Below are 19,741 nucleotides of genomic sequence, written 5' to 3'. Positions count from 1 at the left end.
ACATAACCCGTGATTAAGAAGTGCACGTGCACATGTGCATTATCATGGATGAAGCTCAGATTTGTATATCTCGTGCTTAAGCCGTTATGTGCACATATGCAGTTGTGTGGATGATGCACACGCACATAACCCGTGATTAAGAAGTGCATGTGCACATGTGCATTAGCATGGATGAAGCACACATTTATATAACCTGTGCTTAAGCCGTTATGTACACATGTGCATTTGCGTGGATGCAGTACACATTTATATAACCCATGCTTAAGCCGTTGTGTGCACATGTGCATTTGCACAGCTACTGCACATGTGTATGACACATTCGTAATACCGTGCAAGTGTATTTAGTTTCATTCTGCTAATATTTACATTAAATATGGCTATAGTATTTTTAATTGAAAGTTCAATTTTTTAAAAATTATTATATTACTCATTCTAAATAAACAATATAATGTAACCTGCATTTTTCGAAGGCTTAAGTACATTGGAATAAATATTCAATCAGATAAATCGACACGCTATAAATAGGCTCTCTCAGTAGCATAAAAAATGTGCAGTGTTCGCTTTGATGTAATAAATGACGTGAGAACCGAATAGACATGTGTCTGATTATATACATACAAAAAGATATGTAAATATAATAATCTTAATAAGATTATTATTGTTTGGAAGTAAAATATTATTTTTCTCTATTAGTTATTAATTTAATTTTTATTTCGAATCACGCATGCGCACTGGTTGGAGCTGTGTATTAGCCATGCACGGCGCGCTTATTTGTGTGGTCGGGTACGAGCTGTGGTGTGGTGGTGTTTGTCCAATGTTGTTGAAGGCGAAGAATTCAACATTATATTATAATCAGGTGAGTGATGAACTTAATTTTACTGTAATTTGTAAAATTTAATAAAGCACCCGTTTAAATAATAAAACTGGTGTTAATGTTGCCGTATACACATGCATCCTGTTCTTCTCAAGCAGTATTTATTAGTTGACATTTTATGTTTTTGGAGGGGACATTGAAGCTATAGATATACATTGAAGGCACTGTCATGATTTGCATCTCTTTAAAGAAAGATCTGCAAGAGTCATTATCACGTAGTCCTTTTAACATGAAATAAATTATGCATACATAACCCTACATTTGAAAGGAGGTAGTGTTCCAACGGCAGAACCTCCGAGATAATTTACAATCAAATCAAGGTATGCTAGTATCATTACCAAATCCAGAATGGGAATTAGGGGTAATAGTTAAAATAGGGAAGGTTCTAGATTACTGGTCCCCCATATAGATTAGTAGCTGGGTAGGTTTCTTTCTGTACTAAGTTTATGCATTTAACTTATACAGTATTGCCGAGCGAGCGTTAGCGAGTGAAGGCGGGTTAGAACCCCGCAGGGCACGTTGTTTTCTGTCTTTATTACTGCTCAATGGGAAGGGACCAGTAATCAAGAACCTTGCCGTTAAAATAGAACCTGATCGTATGCATGTATTTTTCTTGAGCCATCTTTTAAGAAAGGTATAAAGGCATTACTCGAGCAAACGGTTCTATGAAATTTACACGCATTTATTGCATTTTCCGGTTTCTTTTTGCAGAACATGCACTAAATGAGGAGCTAATGCATAAACCACGAACCAACTTGTCTAGGTGGCCACTAAAAAGCACGAATGCTATCTAACCGAATCAGGGCAGGAGCGCAGCAGGAGGCCCGAGCGGATCAAAGGGGTGCGTTCGTAGGGAGCAGGCGGGTCAGCAACAAGGGCATACGCATAAACGAGGATAGTGAAAACATACATTAAATATCTGCAATAATTTTTACCTTTAAAAGCACTTATATAATAGTAGTAATTCTTAATTTCAAAATGGCTTCACTGCTTTCCCGCGTACAAATGGTCTGCTGCGAGGAGAAATTCGTATGCTCTGAATTTTTACTTTTCTACACTTACCATGACGCTTGAAAAACTATAATACGACGCTCTTTATCACACGTATCGACGCTCTCTAATCGTATGCTTACATTATATCTATCGCAGTCGTCCATTGCTAACACGAACGGAACTTTCCCGCAGTTTATTTTCACCTTCTTCGCATTCTTGTATTCTTCCGCTTCAGTAAATAGTTACATGTAGAATACGTTCACTACCATTGAAAATGTATTTCAATATGATATCCACTGACAGAAATTACTTATATTTACACTCTGCTTCTTTTACGAAAAGTGTTTCACATCGTATTTTACCTATAAATTTTGTTTTCGGTAGAACCGCCTGCTCGAGTGAACCCATACAAGCATTTTTTTGAAGACCTTACTGCAACATGCAATATTTAAAAAGGATATCTGAATATAGATCGAATTGATTCAGGATATAGCTTAAGGGCAACTCTTTACTGAAGGTCTCACATGTAACATCTCCACTGTGACTTACTTCACAAAAGATAACTCTGCGAGGCAGGGTTGGTTTAAACCAGCTGGTTTTTCAGAAAAAAAAAATGGTTTAAACAAGAAAGAAAAAAAAATGTTTAAATCGTGTGAACTTTATGGTGACGTTTCCACATATCAAACCATCCGCATTACGTTTATCTACTTTTCACCTTTTAATCGAGGGGTCCCGTGTTCAATTCTCGGTCCATCTTTCAGGTGTAAAGCAAGTAGCAATTCGAGGTGTCTCTTTAAGCGAAAGTCTTCTCCGTGATAACGTTGGTATTTCATAAGGAATTTAAGCCTAAACATACGAAATGAAACCAAGTTATATATTTCTACTTGTTTTATAAAGAAGCCAAGGCTGCTTAAACATATTGATAGAAATTGGCAAAATTTATCAACTGCCTACGTAGCTTCCAACATCAGCTTGGATTTCACTTTGTTTTAATTTTATTGAATATCTACATACCCAATTTTTAATTTAATACCTCAGTTTTAGCCTAGTGATTATGATATGTTGACCTTCAAATTTTACACACAAATACATTTAAATAACAGGATTTTCCCAATGGAGTTTCCCGATTTATATATATAATTCTGTATAATGTTTTTACTTGTGTAACTGTTTGTCTTTTAGTCCTTCTGAAATGACTCTTGACTAGGGATGGCCACAAAGTTCCGGTTCCAGAACCGGTTCTTAGGAACCGGTTTCAGACTTGGATCCGAAAGCCCCCAAAGACCCGTAAAGGAGCCACAAATTTCACCTTCAAAACACTGCAAAGAGGACCATGCGCTTGTGCTCTCCCCGCCCAAACTCTCTTGTGCCCCCAGAAAACAATTTTGGTCCACCAGTTTTTTTTTTTGTTTTTATTTTGGTCCACCAGTGTTTTTTGTTTTTATTTTGGTCCACCAGTGAGTGTTTAGCCAAATGAGTTGGCCAATTTGCCTGTTTAACCATTAAGTTTGCCAGTTACCCAGTTAATTTAGCTAAATGAGACAAGCGGCCGCCACCTGGGTGCCTGCCTGTCGCTTCCACCATTTCATCTAGCACACTGTTCACAGCCTTCCAGCAGCTCGTGTTTAGTGTAGGGATCGTCACAAAGTTTCGGTTCCAGACCTGGATCCGAAAACCCAGTTCCAGAACCGGTTACTGACCTGGATCCGAAGAACCGGTTCCGGACCTGGATCCGAAAAACCGGCTGTTAAACCGGATCTTCTAGAACCGGATCCGTTCAGACCCGAAAAACTGTTCCAACAGGAACCGGTTCTGGCCATCCCTACTCTTGACAATTATAGCTATTAACAAGCAAGCTTATGTAAAGATCAGTACAACGTATTTTTATCAAGAGTCCTTCGTGAGTGAGTCGGCAATCACATTTGTGACCAGTTAACCCCGGTTTCGTGTCCAAATGGACAATTTCTCTTGGATGTCTTTGAAGCTAGAACAGCTGGGGGATAGCCCAGTGCCTAGAATAGATAACTTGGTTTCAAATTTTATGCCCGAATGCAATCTCTTTGTCAAACCAAGGACCATGGGAGGGGGACCTCTCATAATTTGTACGTGAGAGATACTGGCGACCATCATTTTTGTATTGGCGAGTGAGTCTGACTTTGAAATTTTGCGCCCTGTTGTCTGTTATGCTATTGTCATTTTCTCTCTCTCTCTCTCTCTCTCTCTCTCTCTCTCTGTAATAATGCACGAAATTTGCACTTCACAAAAAAATCAAAGCTCTGTTCAGTCATGTCTTTAACCCGTTATGTAGATTCTTACAAAAAATAAAGTAGTACGAGAAAAAGCACAATCTTATCAAAAAAGAGCTGAGTTTGAATGATTTATGAGTGTTATCTAGTTAGGATATTTTTTCCTTCACTGCTATTAAATTTTTCATAGTCACTTATGAATCTTTGTAAATAGTGAATTGAAAAAATGAAATGAAATCTTTGAGTTTTACGTCCCACGGTTATGCCGGTTAGGCTAAAGGAGACGGTGATAATGAGAGATGAGTAAAATGGTGGAATGAAGAAAGTGGGAGAAAACGGGAGTACCCCGAGAAAACCCACGAGCACGGTGTTTGTCCACCACAAAGCTCACTTGGCGGGGGCTGGGATCGAACCCGGGACCCCAAGCACCAGAGGTGAACGCTCTACCACTGAGCCACCGCGCCTCCCAAATAGTGAATTGAAACTAAATTGTCCACAATAATGTAAATGGATTGTGTGTGCTAGATTTGACTTTAAAACTTGTTTTGAGAACACACAAAATTTAAATTTGAGCATATTACAAATGTGATTTGACGCGAAATAACTGTGTAGTAATATGTAAGAAAGATATGGTAAAAATTGAAGTGTTTTCTTTCATAATACTTTCATTTTCTTAAATGTGGGAAACTAGGTCGTATCTACATACTATAATTTTTCCGCTATTTTTGGAAACTAATAGGAAGTTTTTAATTATGTATACGACAAACGCCATGAGATATTTATTATTTGTCCACACGGGCCAGTTAATTTATATATATTAGTATGGCGCTAAATACGTTGTACAACTGTTAGGTGTTACACTACCGAAAACGTGAGAAAATTATCTTTAAGGATCCATGGCTCCAGTACTATGGGACCAATCGTGGTCGGGTCAAAGCGTCACATAGGAACTAGTATGTGTCCTATCCAAATATCCACGTTTCAGAATCGTGCGGCATTTGCGCATCAATTTCTGTAGAGGCAGTTGATTAGTACTTCAAATTTCCGGAGCATTTCCGAAATGCCTCTCTAAGCTTTAATGCGCAAATGCCGCACGATTCTGAAACATGGATATTTGAATAAGGCACACACTAGTTCCTAAGTGATGTTATGCAGGGCTCCCAGCTGTCCTCTTTTTCCTATTTTTTCTTATTTGTTTGGAAATGTGTGTATATTTGTCCTATATTTTATTCTTCTCCTATATTTCCTATATTTTTAGTGATTGCATTATTAAAAATACAAGCCAAAGACAGTTCCAGTGATGATTTAAGTTGCTACATATTAGCAATATGCTAAATAAGTCATAGCATTTTTTAAGGGACAAGTCACTAATCCTCACTATTACTTTTTTTTAAAAAATTTGCTCTTTACTATCCTCCTCTGTTCATTTTTTTTTTCTGTTTCCTATGTGCTTATTCTTCCTCAATGAAGCTTAGCTGAGGAACCTTACCGTGCTCCAGACTCTTGTAACGCAAGCTGTGTTAGCATTTTCTTTCAGCAGTGTGTGCAGCAGTATTGTTTCGGCATTAAGGTGTGTTGGTATTCACCAACATATCCCAACGTCTTCCAATATTGCTGTACATAATATGCAAGGTCCACACGCGTCCTGGAAACCCTGGAAATAAAAGTGTTTCGTAAAAACGTCCTGAAAAGGTCACGGAAAACGTCCTGACGAGAACTTTCTGGAACTTCAAGATTTCCATTGAGTCAATGAAAATCCTCAATGTTGTTAGAAGCTCTGTTGTATCTTTTCTAGAGCACAAACGTGAAAAATCCAGGAGTCTGAAATAGTTACCTATAATGAGCAACCAAGACAATATTACGTGAGTAGACATTTATAGACTTTATAACATTTCAGAAAATAAATTGTTTTCACAGAAATTAGTTATGTAGCGCTCCCTAGCAGAATGCTCCCGATTTTTGGTGACTGAATTTGATCTAACTTTGACCTAAGTTTTCCGGAGATACATAGATTATCTCCACTTTATAGGTTCAGATTCACGTACATCCTGTATGAGATTTACCATTGTTATTTTTTTTTCCTACTAGATAGCACCATTAATACTCCTCATTGTGAATATAAACAACTAAAAGTAGTACTGATGGCACAGTCCGTCAATCTTCTATTTCAGTGTTCTAACTTATTAAATTAAAAAAAAAAAAAAAATAGTCGCTTTGCATGAGTAAGGTTGTGAATTTACGAAATACATATTTTTCTGAAGTCATGGCAATTGTATTAATTTGAAAGGGATGTTTGTATGATACTTTTTATATTGCTACTCTCACTATTTCATTGTAATAATAGAATATTGAGTGTCTGTTATTTATCTTATTGTGCTCTGAAATTAAACTTCACTTTCTGCTCACTTTTATATTGACTGTTCGCTTCTATATTCATGTGTAAGACAAAAACTTGACATTTACAACATTGGTGCTGAATACTAAATTGTCGTAAGAGTTGACATTTTGAAGTTATTAAATACGTTTCATCCGTATGCATGTTTTTTTCTATAAGTTAAATTGTGTAAAAAGTTTTCAACAACTAAGAATGTATGTGTATATTGACTATGTATATGTATAATTTTATCAAATTTGCAGAATTAAGACACATTCAAAAAGTCACACATTAAAGAATTATCTTCTTTAGCGATCATGGGAACTCGGATAGTACTACATTCCTCCACATGCTCTATGAAGTAAAAACAGTGGAGTTGGCAAAAAATGTAATGCATTTCCTAGGTTGGTTTCTTCAGCAAACAAACGAAAGTAACATTGAAAAAAAAAACTACCAATAACATTGTTTAAAAGTAAGATGTATTAATCTATCCAAATTGGATCCTAGTTTTCATCAGATTTGCTGATTTATTTTTGCCACCACATTTCACATCATATAAAAGATATGTAACCTTGGCAGATAACTTAATCACAAGAAATAATTTATGGTGATTATTTGCTCTAACATTAACTAAATATTGAAAAATATTATTTATATGCATGAAATTTTTTCGCTGCATTAACACAGCACAATCGATACAATGTTACTTTCAGTTTCAAATGTTGGCGAGTGGTGGAAAAACTCCAAAACAACTAGCACAGAATATTCTTCGTCGTGTCGTGGTGGATGAAGTTGCTGAGCTGTATAGCCTCACAGGAAAGTCGGGAATAAATTGTGTGAGGAAGCTGTCGTTTGTGGAGACACAAACCTACAAGTTTATTGTTGGTAAGATTTTTTTGTGCATTTTTTTTTAATCGTGATCGCATTGTCTTCAATGCTTGATAGTTTATAGGGTGTTTATTGGGAAAGGGCAATAATTAGGTTGTGCTCAAGCATGTCCAGAACAAGAAGTCCATATAAACTTTGTTTCAGGGATATTACTATATGAATTTGGTACATGTGGACAAGGAAATGTGTACATTGGAGTTACGTTGAAACAGTTTCATTAATTTTATGTTCCCGCTGTTATTTACCAACACTGTACACCTTTTCTTTCAACCACCCATACAGTAGCCCAAGGGTGTTAGAACAGGTGCCTAGGTGGCCATTAGACTAGCCCAAAACATCCAATCCAACGACTAGTATTTTGCGTGAAGGCACTGGGTGATAGTCGAGTGAAAACGGTTCACCGTCCATTTGGTATCACATGATGCGTAGAAAGAATACTATCCTCCAAATACGGAGGGAAAGTATTTTGCAAAAGATGAAGGTATGGTGCACTGTCAACACGAAAGTTCCATCTGGTAACTGTTCGCATGAAGCATGTTGGTTTTCCGCGGACCATTGGTGCCAATTATGAGTAGTGTTAATCCTGTAGTATCCTCCTCAGTCCTCTTTACATTAGTTACCATTCTCGTGTCTTATAGTATCACAGTACGCATTTCAACATAATTGCAGTGTACCCTTGTCACCATGCATTAAACTTCATGTAGTGATATATCTGAAACAAAGGTTTAAAACGTATATGTTTATGTAAACTTGATTGTTGTAGTCGACAAATCTGACCGCCTCTCAAATTATTGACCTTTCCTCCTGAAGCACCCTGTATATTGTTTCTTTTTGAGTAACAAATTGTTCTTTGATATAAAATATACTGTTTTGCAATAGAATGTAAGTTGAGTGTTTGTAGTAACACAGACCCCACCAAAAACAAAACAAACAGAAGAAAAGTGAGATGAGTACAGTTATGTTTAATTATTTCAATAAGTGAGGAATTTTTAATTTGATAGGTTCTTTTTCTGGCGTTAGTAGAAGCCATAAAATTCTACTATATTTACTCAATTATACCGCTGAATTGTTCCAAATTTTATTACCTTAAAACAATGATTCTCATTATAAACAATAATTTTGAAAGGCATGTGAAACATGGCCGTTGGTTCAATTCCAGATCACACAAAATATTTCCAATCCTCTCCCCACATTATTTAAACTTGTAAGACGAAAATATCATACGTCGTATATGCTTTGTAATGACTGCACTTTTTTATTTACTTAAAAAGTCACTGACAATTGCTGCAAATGATAAAAATGTCAATTAGATTGAGAGGGGAGTCATTGGTGTGGTGAGTGACTCACTGCTGGGAATGACAATTTCAGTAATCTTCAATACAGAGAGGCAGTGGGAGGGGGGGAAAATCGGAGCATAAACTTCTCTGTATGCTGTATGCAAAATAGTTTTTCTTTATCTGTTCCGTATAAAAATTGCGTGAAGTATTATACTCTCGTAAATACAGCAAATATCTCATTACCAAGGTATCATTCAGACGGAAAAGGATTGCATACCAAAATTGTTGTTAGGGTTTCTCTTTCTCACTTTTGATGTTCTTATTTTAGGATTTAAGTTTACTAATGAATGTATAATTTCATATATATCAACATAGTCATATGTACATTTTTTTCTAGCATCTGCAAAGAAATTATATCCTGAGTGTTCGGAGGAGCAAATCAGGGAAGCGATAAGTGATTGGCTGCACCACGCCAAAACAAGGAGGTCACGAAGGTACGTATCACCTCTGATGTTTGGTTTTCATGTATTCGTAAGCCTTTATTTTAATATTTACATGCAATTTTGCAGCAGTTTTCAAAATAAGAACGGTTAACAAGTGGTCTCCAAGCTTTAAATTGTCACTATAATCTACATCAGAAGTCGGCAACAGGGCGGACATTTTTGCATACTTGGGACCTAGCGGGCAAGGAGGTGCGGAACTGTGCTTTTACCTTGAAATATGTGCGAGTAGCTAACGGAGTATAAAATGTGTTTGCTCTCGTAGGTAATTTATAAGCAGAAAAAAAAAACCTTTGACGCAGTCATTCTTTCAACTTTATTCTCTATAATTTATACGCACCTATTCTCAACGTGTATATTAACGCTCTCCAGCGGCGTTCTCATTTTCAAAGGGGACACTAGAACAAAACTGGGCGATTCGGGGGTGTTTGAGATTTCATGATCTTTAAGACTTTTTTCTTATTCTGCGAGAACGATTATGTATTTTACAAACTATTAGAAATTTGTAGACTTATATGACACAAACAAACTTTTTCTTTTTTTTTTAAAGGTTAATATCGACGGAAAAGAGAGGAACATTTCATTTTTTTTTTTTCGTCTTGTACAGTGTTCAATATAAATATCGCAACTCGACTACAGTTTTAAGATTTTATCTTATGCAATACATTTGAAATCAATGTTCTGCAGGTTGCTGCATAATCAATCTAACCTTAAACTAACGCCTGATAGGCAGGTAACCAGCGAAATATTGATTTCAAATGCATAAATTAAAGTATTGTACTACTATAGAGTTGCGATATTTATGTGGAACACTGTACCACCTGATGATAAAAAGAAATTGACTCATTGATAGTAAAAGAAATGTTTCTTAAGAATCTTACTAGTATTGTTTAAATTCAAAATGTACATTATATTAGTTGAAAAAAAGAAGAAACCTTTACGTCAGGATTGCAACGCTGAGTTAGGAAGGAGGATAATCCGATGTCCCGTCATTGCACTATTCGATTTACAGGCACGCAGACAGAGAATATGGATTTTGCCGATCGCTTATCTAGGATATAGGATCTTTTTTTCTTACACAAATTTGCCACTGTGTTTTTGCATATTTTGGGTTAAATTTTAAGCAGTACTTAGTCTTCCAGTGTCTCAGTATCTAGTAACATGACTTGAAATATGAATATCTAAAAAAAATTATTAATAATGCCATTGTACTTGATAGCAATAAGATTTATAAATTTGTTTCACTGTGAGTCATATAAGTCAGGGGCGCACTGACAGGAAGTCCGTCGGATCTGAACCCCTATAACGTTTAATTTGTATGAAAATGAATATAATTTCAAGGGCAGGTACGTAACTTATTTGCATTTCATACTCTAAACCATCCTCGGCCGCTCGCAGAGAGGAATACAGAGTGCACTACTGTATATACTTCTGCCTATCTTGCATAACGTGGTAGAGATCAGCCAGTTATATACAATTGATAATATGGAAAAGGCAACGTTTTTATTGGTTGTTCATGCCACAAAAATAAATCTTTTTCATCTTGCTTGCTTCTCTGAATATTGTTTCTTACTTTCAACCCACTTCCCGTAGCTTAGGTAACATAAAACTTCCATTTGTGCTAGATTTTTCTTCGTTATGCGTTGCCTCACAGCTTTCGTCTTCATTTTGAACTTTTCAGAAGGCATTCGAAGTGTAGTGTTTCGATCATCCGTGAACATTCACCTCAATTTCTCTACCAAATTCACTTCTCATAGTTCTTACTGCATCCAGTCTTGAGTTTATTCTCATCCTTCACTGTCCGTACGAATGAGCACGGGGTGAACAAGCATGCTCATACATTTACTCCTGTTGTAATAACTCAGTTTTACGTGTACTTAAACCCACACTTGTCAATGTCATTCAAGGTCAGTGCATTTAGTACCATTTACTCATGAGATGTTCTACCAGTGTTTTCAACACACGTTTGCACAGGATTGCCACCTGTCGATAAAAAGCCAGCCTCGTTTTCAAATTGCTAATTTAAATACTCTTACTGGAATTGATTCAATACCCTAAGAAATCTTATTTCAGAGATGCTGATGGTGGTGATTTATTGAGCTTAAATGGTAGTCTTTAGCTTCGTTTCTGGAGAAAATGGTATGGCATGTATAATTTGGATGGACCATATTTAAATTCTTAATCTCAAACTATGCTAAGAATATGACTGTGATTTAGTTTAAATAGATTGATTTAGTGTCTGCTCTTACTGTATTACTTTTAAAACTTCTCTTTACAGGATGCAGAGGACTGAGGCCAAGGATTTATCGGAGAAAGTAAATTAAAAGAAAGAAAAAAAAACTACAACCATCTTGTAGATTACTTTTTATATTTAATAAGAAATAAATGTATAGATATATATATAATCAGTTGTTATCAATGTTGTAATACCTACTATTTCCATAAAATTACAGCGGAGTTGCACCAAGTTACGGTTAATAGAATATATAAACATTTTTGCACTTGGATTTTGTTTAAAATCTAGTTTCACTTGTGATTGAGTTGAGGCCACTTTGCTTTATCAAGCATATATTTTAAATCTGAAATAGCTCCATGATGGCTTTTGATGAAATCATACTATGTAAAAGCTATGTTGACAAACCAAGCACTGTATTAAAAGAAAAAAATATATATGCAAACCACAACTGTTTATAAGTTCAGAACCTAATTATTCAGACAAGTATGAGTTTTTTCTTTCTTAATATTTTCAGTATCATATATAGGGGTCGGAAGTTAAAGATAGTTTTTCCCAAGTGCCCGAAGGTAAGAGGAACACCATAATATATGTTAATTTCGGGTCATTTTAGGCCAGAAAATGCTTAGTTTTAAGTCATATTTGGCTTATTGGTCCCCATTTCCCTTTAAGTCTTAACAGCTGGTTTTGGTACTTGACCTTTTTTCAACTACAGTTTTGCTGCCCATTCTCAATTAGAAACTCTTAAACATAGTTTTCTGTAATAATCTCTGACAATAGGAACCCTTGAATGACTGGAGCAGGTATAGTAGGTATGACCAGACAGTAGATGCTTGTGAGGATTGTCCTCCAAGTAGTTCAAAATGAACAGCAGAAACAGGGCGACGAAAATGCAAATTTGCAATTTTTTTTTCTGTTCAACATATCACCAGAATTGTGTATTATTTAAATATTATACACATTAAGTGTATCATTATTGATTTTATCATATTTTAAGTATTTTTTTCCAAATTTAGGTCATTTTCTTAATATGTTTAGGCTTTTTAAAAATTTTTTTAGGTAAGGTCTTCAACTTCCAGGCCCTAATGGTACGATACCCAATATGCTGCATAGCAAAATGAAAAGTCTATAATGATATATGTGTAGGAAGAAAGAAAAATATTGTCTAAATGCTCGTGACAGTGGTTTGTTAATATATACGCTACTGATAAACAAAGTTTCGTCAGAGTACCATATTGTCTCGTCTTCAGGTGACGAGAATATGCTGTAGCTGCCTTTTGAGAGGGGGGGGGGGATTGGAATATAGAACTTTGGGATTACTGACCTGGAACGTTAATGGTGCGGTAGAGTAGTGCACGAGTCAGTAATTTTGGGTAAGTATATAATTGCTTTTTCGTTACATGTAACTCTGTTACTTTTCAAGAAGACGTTTACAATGTTGTATTTGAACTGCGTAAGGCACCAAATATATAAACTCCTTTTTTTTCGTTGTATCTCTAATATGCTTTTACATCACCTCTACACTACGAGGAAATCACCTGTGTCCTACATGAAAATCCTCTCGGTACTGCGTGTAAATCAAATGTGCGGAAGGTGTAAATCACTTGTGCAGGACGTGTGCATGGTAGGTATTGCGCATCCGAAGATGTTGAATAGAACCTGTGACGCTTATGTGCATCACATGTACAGGCGTACATTTATACAGATGATGCACATGTTGCATCCGTGCAATTGTACATGTACTACATGTAAATCACCTCTGTCGTTCATGTAAATCAAATACGTGCTACGTGTAAATCAACTGTGCGAAAGGCGTAAATCACTTGTGCAGGACGTGTGCACTGCACATGTACTGTGCACGTGAAGATGTTGAATAGAACCTGTGACGCTTATGTGCATCACATGTACAGGCGTACATTTATACAGATGATGCACATGTTGCATCCGTGCAATTGTACATGTACTACATGTAAATCACCTCTGTCCTACATGTAAATCAAATACGTGCTACGTGTAAATCAACTGTGCGGAAGGCGTAAATCACTTGTGCAGGACGTGTACACTACACATGTACTGTGCACGTGAAGATGTTGAATAGAACCTGTGACGCTTATGTGCATCACATGTACAGGCGTACATTTATACAGATGATGCACATGTTGCATCCGTGCAATTGTACATGTACTACATGTAAATCACCTCTGTCCTACATGTAAATCAAATACGTGCTACGTGTAAATCAACTGTGCGGAAGGCGTAAATCACTTGTGCAGGACGTGTACAATACACATGTACTGTGCACGTGAAGATGTTGAATAGGACCTGTGACGCTTATGTGCATCACATGTACAGGCGTGCATTTATACAGATAATGCACATGTTGCATCCGTGCAATTGTGCATTTACTGCGTGTAAATCACCTGTGTTCTACATGTAAATAACCTCTGTCCTACATGTAAATCACCTGGGTATTGCGTGTAAATCACCTCTATCGTACATGTAAATCACCTATGTGCTACATGTAAATCCCCTCTTTCCTACATGTAAATCATCTGGGTACTGCGTGTAAATCACCTGTGTGCTACGTGTAAATCACCGCTGTCCTAGATGTAAATCACCTGTGCACTACATGTAAATCGAATACGTGTAACGTGTAAATCAACTGTGCGGAACGTGGAAATCATTTGTGCAGGACGTGTGCACTGCACATGTCCTGTGCACGTGAAGATGTTGAATAGGACTTGTGATGTATATGTGCATCACATGTACAGGCGTGCATTTATACAGATGCTGCACATGTTGCATCCGTGCAATTGTACATGTACTACATGTAAATCACCTCTGTCCTACATGTAAATCAAATACGTGCTACGTGTAAATCAACTGTGCGGAAGGCGTAAATCACTTGTGCAGGACGTGTACAATACACATGTACTGTGCACGTGAAGATGTTGAATAGGACCTGTGACGCTTATGTGCATCACATGTACAGGCGTGCATTTATACAGATAATGCACATGTTGCATCCGTGCAATTGTGCATTTACTGCGTGTAAATCACCTGTGTTCTACATGTAAATAACCTCTGTCCTACATGTAAATCACCTGGGTATTGCGTGTAAATCACCTCTATCGTACATGTAAATCACCTATGTGCTACATGTAAATCCCCTCTTTCCTACATGTAAATCATCTGGGTACTGCGTGTAAATCACCTGTGTGCTACGTGTAAATCACCGCTGTCCTAGATGTAAATCAAATACGTGTAACGTGTAAATCAACTGTGCGGAACGTGGAAATCATTTGTGCAGGACGTGTGCACTGCACATGTCCTGTGCACGTGAAGATGTTGAATAGGACTTGTGATGTATATGTGCATCACATGTACAGGCGTGCATTTATACAGATGCTGCACATGTTGCATCCGTGCAATTGTACATGTACTATACGGATATTGTACGTGCATTGTGCTGTCTGGGAAGAGGTATTAGAAAGAACGAGATTCTTCATTATTGTGAAGTATCGTATAATAAGTAGTTGTTATTGTCTAGCGTTCTTCTTTATGGTATCTTCATTTCCGTCTCTGGAAGCATTTTAAGTCACGATTACGAGCATAACTAGGACAAGTAATCGAAACTGAGTTGAGACTCAATCAATCTTGTTACTAGACAGAATACAATTTACAAAATGGAATTCTCTTGGCGAGATTGTTTAAATTCACAATTTTTACTAGAGTACGTTTGTTTTATTTTGGCACACTTCCTGTTAGTGCATTTGGTTGGCCTTTAAAATATTTTCTGCTAGCACTCACGTGAACGTTTTAATCCAATAATGTCTTATTAGTTTTGTCGTGTAGGCGACATTAGTTGTTAGCTAGCCCATCGAATGAGGTCATTGCTATTTGGTGGGTGCTTACAGGGCTGGATCCAGGATTTTCTGAAGGGGCTGCACCAAATAACTGCTAGTACATTTGAATTAAATTGAGTTTTTTTTAAATGCCTTTATGCATCTGGAGTGTGAATGAGCCCTGGAAATGTTAAGTGTTTGCTCTCTATGAATCCTTTTCCTTCAACCTTCAGAAAATTAACTGAAACTATTGATTTTTGGAAAACTCACTGCCAGCTTCTCACTCTAGGTTATGTATATTTACAACGAAGGGGGGTGCACGTGCACCTTTGCACCCCCCTAAATCCGGTCCTGGGTGCTTAGTTGCCATACGCTAATAAGTGTGTTACAGTAATTTTTGAATGATGTGGTGTTTTGTTGTTTCCTAGCGTATTATAACTCTCAACTTAATCGTGGCGTGGCAACAACGAGTTGCAGAAATATCCATCCTTTAAGCGAGAAGCGTGCCAAGAAAAAAGAAACGTACTCTAGGTAAGATTTAGAAGTGGTAATTTTGAAACTACTATTCCTCCTCGTCCTATTCGTTCTTTTTTCATCACATACACGATAGGAAAAATACTCTTACTCCCTAGGTAGTAGTTTTATGTTCAGCTTAATTAACATTTAGCTACAGTGTAGAATTTTGTTATCCTAACTGTGAAAATGAAAGAAAATAACTTTCAAGATATCATAGATCAATGTTCGTCAGCAAAGGAAAGGTTTAATTGTATAGTCTTTATGTTGTATCGTAATGTATTATCTGAAACCCTGCCTTAAACTTTGAGTTGCTACAATAATCAAGTTTAATATTAAGTAATCTAATGCTTTCCGAATTTGAGGTGCTAGTATATTAAAAGTCAAAAATGGAATAACGAATGAAGATCTTGAAACAATAAAGTTGGTCTTCTCGCACTGAAGTTTACGAAAATCGTTGTGATTCGCACGATGACTCAGACAGTTTTTGCATGTTCAGAGTGACTGTTACAGCTGGAACACTGCAGTGCGAAAGGAGTGCAGTGTAGTACAGGAAGGTACTACCCCATTATTATACCAGTACTTAGTACACCACACTGGGGTCGCGATGGCTCAGTGGTAGAGCGTTCACCTCTGGTGCATGGGGTCCTGGGTTTAAACCCTGCTCCCGCTAAGTGAACTTTGTGGTGGACAAACACCGTGTGCGTGGGTTTCCTCGGGGTTCTCCCGTTTCCTCCCACTTTCTTCATTCCACCGTTTCATTCATTTCTCATAATCACCGTCTCCTTTAGCCTAACCGACATAGCCGTGGGACGTGAAACTTAAAGATTTCATTTAGTATACCACAAATTAAACGTTTTGAACATTCAATAAATGTTATTTTATCATTACTAAAGGATGTCTAATCTTTTTGACTACATTACCTAATGTGTTCTTTAAAAAAAGTATTGATTTTTAGGACATCGTATAGTCATAAATAAGCCATGTACCTGTATCTTTCTCTTTTGACCCCTCTTTGGTTACAGCTCCATCAACGGATTATTCCGTGTGTCCACAAAAACACTTCCTGATTTGAACTGATTGTACAGTGAAAACTTTTTGCAATAGATCTATGTTTGTAAGTAAGGTGTCAGAAGGTGTAGTAACTCAAATATTTTTGTTTCTTCCCTACAGGTAGTAACATTTACCCATTTTTCCCTAGAGGGCAATAAATTCAAGGTGGTGCTTTCCAAACACTAACGCAACTAGTGTGTGTTAGAATTCCACACAACGTGTCTGTTCAACGTCGTGTGTTGTGTCTGTCCAACGTGCGTTCAGGCACAAATTTGATGTGGAACCACCTTCGAACAAGTCAATTTTGAAGTGGTACATGGGTTTCGTCGAAGACGGGTGTATCTGTAACAAGCGGAAAGGGCACTCTGGCCGACCAATCCGCTGCAAGTTGTTGATCATGTGAGGAACACCTTTCTCCGGAACTCCAAAACGTCAGTGCACAGAGCGAGTAGAGAACTACAAATCCCAAAAATGCACGATTAGCAAGGTGTTTCGAAAACGCTTGCACTTTTATCCATATGAACTGCAATTGGTGCAGTAGTTAAAACCTGAAGCCCATCCAAGGCGACAACAGTTCTGTTCGGCTCTTCAGCAGTTATTGGAAAATACATGTAATATGATGACAATCTTCTGTCGAAGATCATTTTTAGTGATGAAGCAATCTTTTACCTGCATGGTAAGGTAAACAGACGCAATGTGCGGAAATGGGGATCAGAGAATCCTTACGCCACGCTGGAAATAAAACATGATTCTCGTAAGTGTAATGTGTTTTGTCCCATATCAGAACAGAGAGTTGATGGTCTTTTTTCTTTGAAGGTGAAACTGTGTCCGGCGACAGTTACTTGGATATGTTACGGAATTGGTTGATGCCTTAACTCACTGAGGTAAGTGACTAACTTCTTCAAGAAGATGGAGCACCACCGCACTGGCATCATAATGTCCGTAACTATTTCAATGAGATCCTGCCAAACAGATGGATTGGTCGTACTGGACTCAATGACCAGGCGTTTCTTCACTGGCCTCCTAGGTCACTGGATCTTAATGTTTGGGATTTTTTTCTTCTGGGGATATATCAAAGATATGGGGTACGTACCTCTTTTACCTGCATCCATGGACATTCTGCAGGACAGAATTACAGAGGCTGTAAGCACAATCACGCCGCATATGCTTTTCAGAGAATGGAATGAGCTCGATTATCGCCTAGATGTTCGCCGTGTGACAGGTGGGGCGCACATTAAGTGCCTGTAATGAACATACATCACATGAAACTTTATAAGTTGTTATACGTCAACCCAAAAATTGAACACAATATTCACCAAGGTTTTTCATTTTATAGCGAAATAAAATCGAGGAGTGTTATTGTGGACACACTATTTGTATTTGAGTAGTTTCGGGTGCTAAATGTCAGTCGTTTCCTTAATTGTTATTTAGATGTTGGAAATCCAAATTAATTTAAATAGTGATACCAATGAAAAGAATTATCTGGAAATTTTCATTTTTAAAGTTTAGGTCTAGCATATTAGTGTAATTTAAATTACAATTTTTCCCGACAGGAGCGCATGTGGTTTGGATTCCACGTTAATCAGTAGATCCCGTTTCATATAGCCTCGCTGCTGAAAGGAGCGTTAAACTCAAAATTAAAACAAAATCAATTAAATTACAACGTTGCTCCATGTTACTTTTGGTCCCGGGTTTGATTTCCAGGAGAAATACAAGTAATTATCTCATTATACAGTAAATCCTTATTTAATATCATATTGCACCAACAAAAATGTAAATGGGTATGAAGCGGCTGATGTGAATAAAGAACATATTACTCCACCGCCAATTTGTTACATTCTGAACAATGCCGGATTTACGTATAAGCTAAACAATCTGTAGCTTAGGGCCCCAAGCTCTTAGGAGACCCAAAAATTAAAGAAAAATTTGAATGCACATTTTTAAAATATGAGAAAAACAATAAATAAAGTAAAATCTACATATAGCAACAGTGCTTCGTTTGTGTAGGCCCTATGTGTAAATGATGGGCCCCTTCTGCTAACCTGCCTCCTAAAATATTACTAGTTTCTTCATTTCTGTATATAGGGTCCTACGTTCATCTGGATATATAAAGGGCCCATTATCTTCAGTAGCTTAGGGCCCCACCAAACCTAAATCCAGCTCTGATTCTGAGTATTTGTTTTTAGAAGTAAGAAGGAAAGCAGTGTTAAGACTCATATTTTCAAGCTTTATATTGCAGACAGAACATAATTCTAAAATGGTATTAACCTAAAGAAAGAAAGAAAAATACAATTTGGTATTTCAATACGAACTATATGAATATGCATGGCTTTATCCTTTAAACCAGTGGTTCCCAACCCGGGGAGAGCGCCTCCTTGAGGAAGAAACGAAGAACGAGCATGAGGACGCAAGCTATTGACAGAAATAAACTACATTAATAATTACAAATATTACAAATGTAACAAAGAGGAGTTGAATTAAATACCTTACAAAGTAACTATTGAGTAAAAACTGTGGTTTCATTAAGAACAAAGCTTGTAATAATAATAATAATAATAATAATAATAATAATAATAATAATAATAATAATAATAATAATAATAATAATAATAATAGGGGGTCTAATAATAATAATAATACTGTACTACAATGGTATTTAGAAATTATCTGGAGATAAATACGAATTTGTGAGAATATGGTTATTCCCTAGATATTATTTTTGTTATTATTATTGAAAGTTTGAGAATTCAATGCTGCATCTGAACTCGCAGGAGGGGTCAGATCAAAAGCACTAAGAGGAATAACAGGCACATAGCCAAGGAGTGAGTTCGGGGTCCGTACCCCCCCCCCCTTCGAGACCATATATGAAAAAAAATTAAGAAGGGATGAAACAAAAAGAAACGAGAAAAAGAAGAATCAGCGTTAGAAGTATAAAACTACAGCAA

At 36.9% G+C, this 19,741-nt stretch overlaps 1 protein-coding gene across 1 annotated transcript; it reads left to right on the top strand.

Annotated features, from left to right (window-relative positions):
- The first annotated feature begins 305 nt into the window (after positions 1-305).
- LOC145683900 (uncharacterized) lies at positions 306-11,576 on the top strand. The gene is made up of 4 exons (XM_081755556.1): positions 306-856; positions 7,201-7,372; positions 9,050-9,146; positions 11,431-11,576. Exons 1-4 carry the CDS (start codon positions 725-727, stop codon positions 11,474-11,476), a joined length of 447 nt encoding a protein of 148 aa, XP_081611682.1. The 5' UTR covers positions 306-724; the 3' UTR covers positions 11,477-11,576.
- The last annotated feature ends 8,165 nt before the right edge of the window (positions 11,577-19,741 follow it).

Source organism: Thermobia domestica, chromosome 4 (assembly GCF_964235325.1).
Source record: "Thermobia domestica chromosome 4, izTheDome1.hap1.1, whole genome shotgun sequence".
NCBI lineage: Eukaryota > Metazoa > Arthropoda > Insecta > Zygentoma > Lepismatidae > Thermobia > Thermobia domestica.
This window is presented reverse-complemented; position numbering and strand designations above follow the sequence as displayed.

Excerpts from the sequence above, each read along its gene's own strand:
- LOC145683900 (XM_081755556.1), top strand. The coding sequence starts at position 725 with ATGCGCACTGGTTGGAGCTGTGTATTAGCCATGCACGGCGCGCTTATT. Across the intron at positions 857-7,200 it reads CAACATTATATTATAATCAG|TTTCAAATGTTGGCGAGTGG; the intron begins GTGAGTGATGAA and ends TGTTACTTTCAG. Across the intron at positions 9,147-11,430 it reads AAAACAAGGAGGTCACGAAG|GATGCAGAGGACTGAGGCCA; the intron begins GTACGTATCACC and ends TTCTCTTTACAG.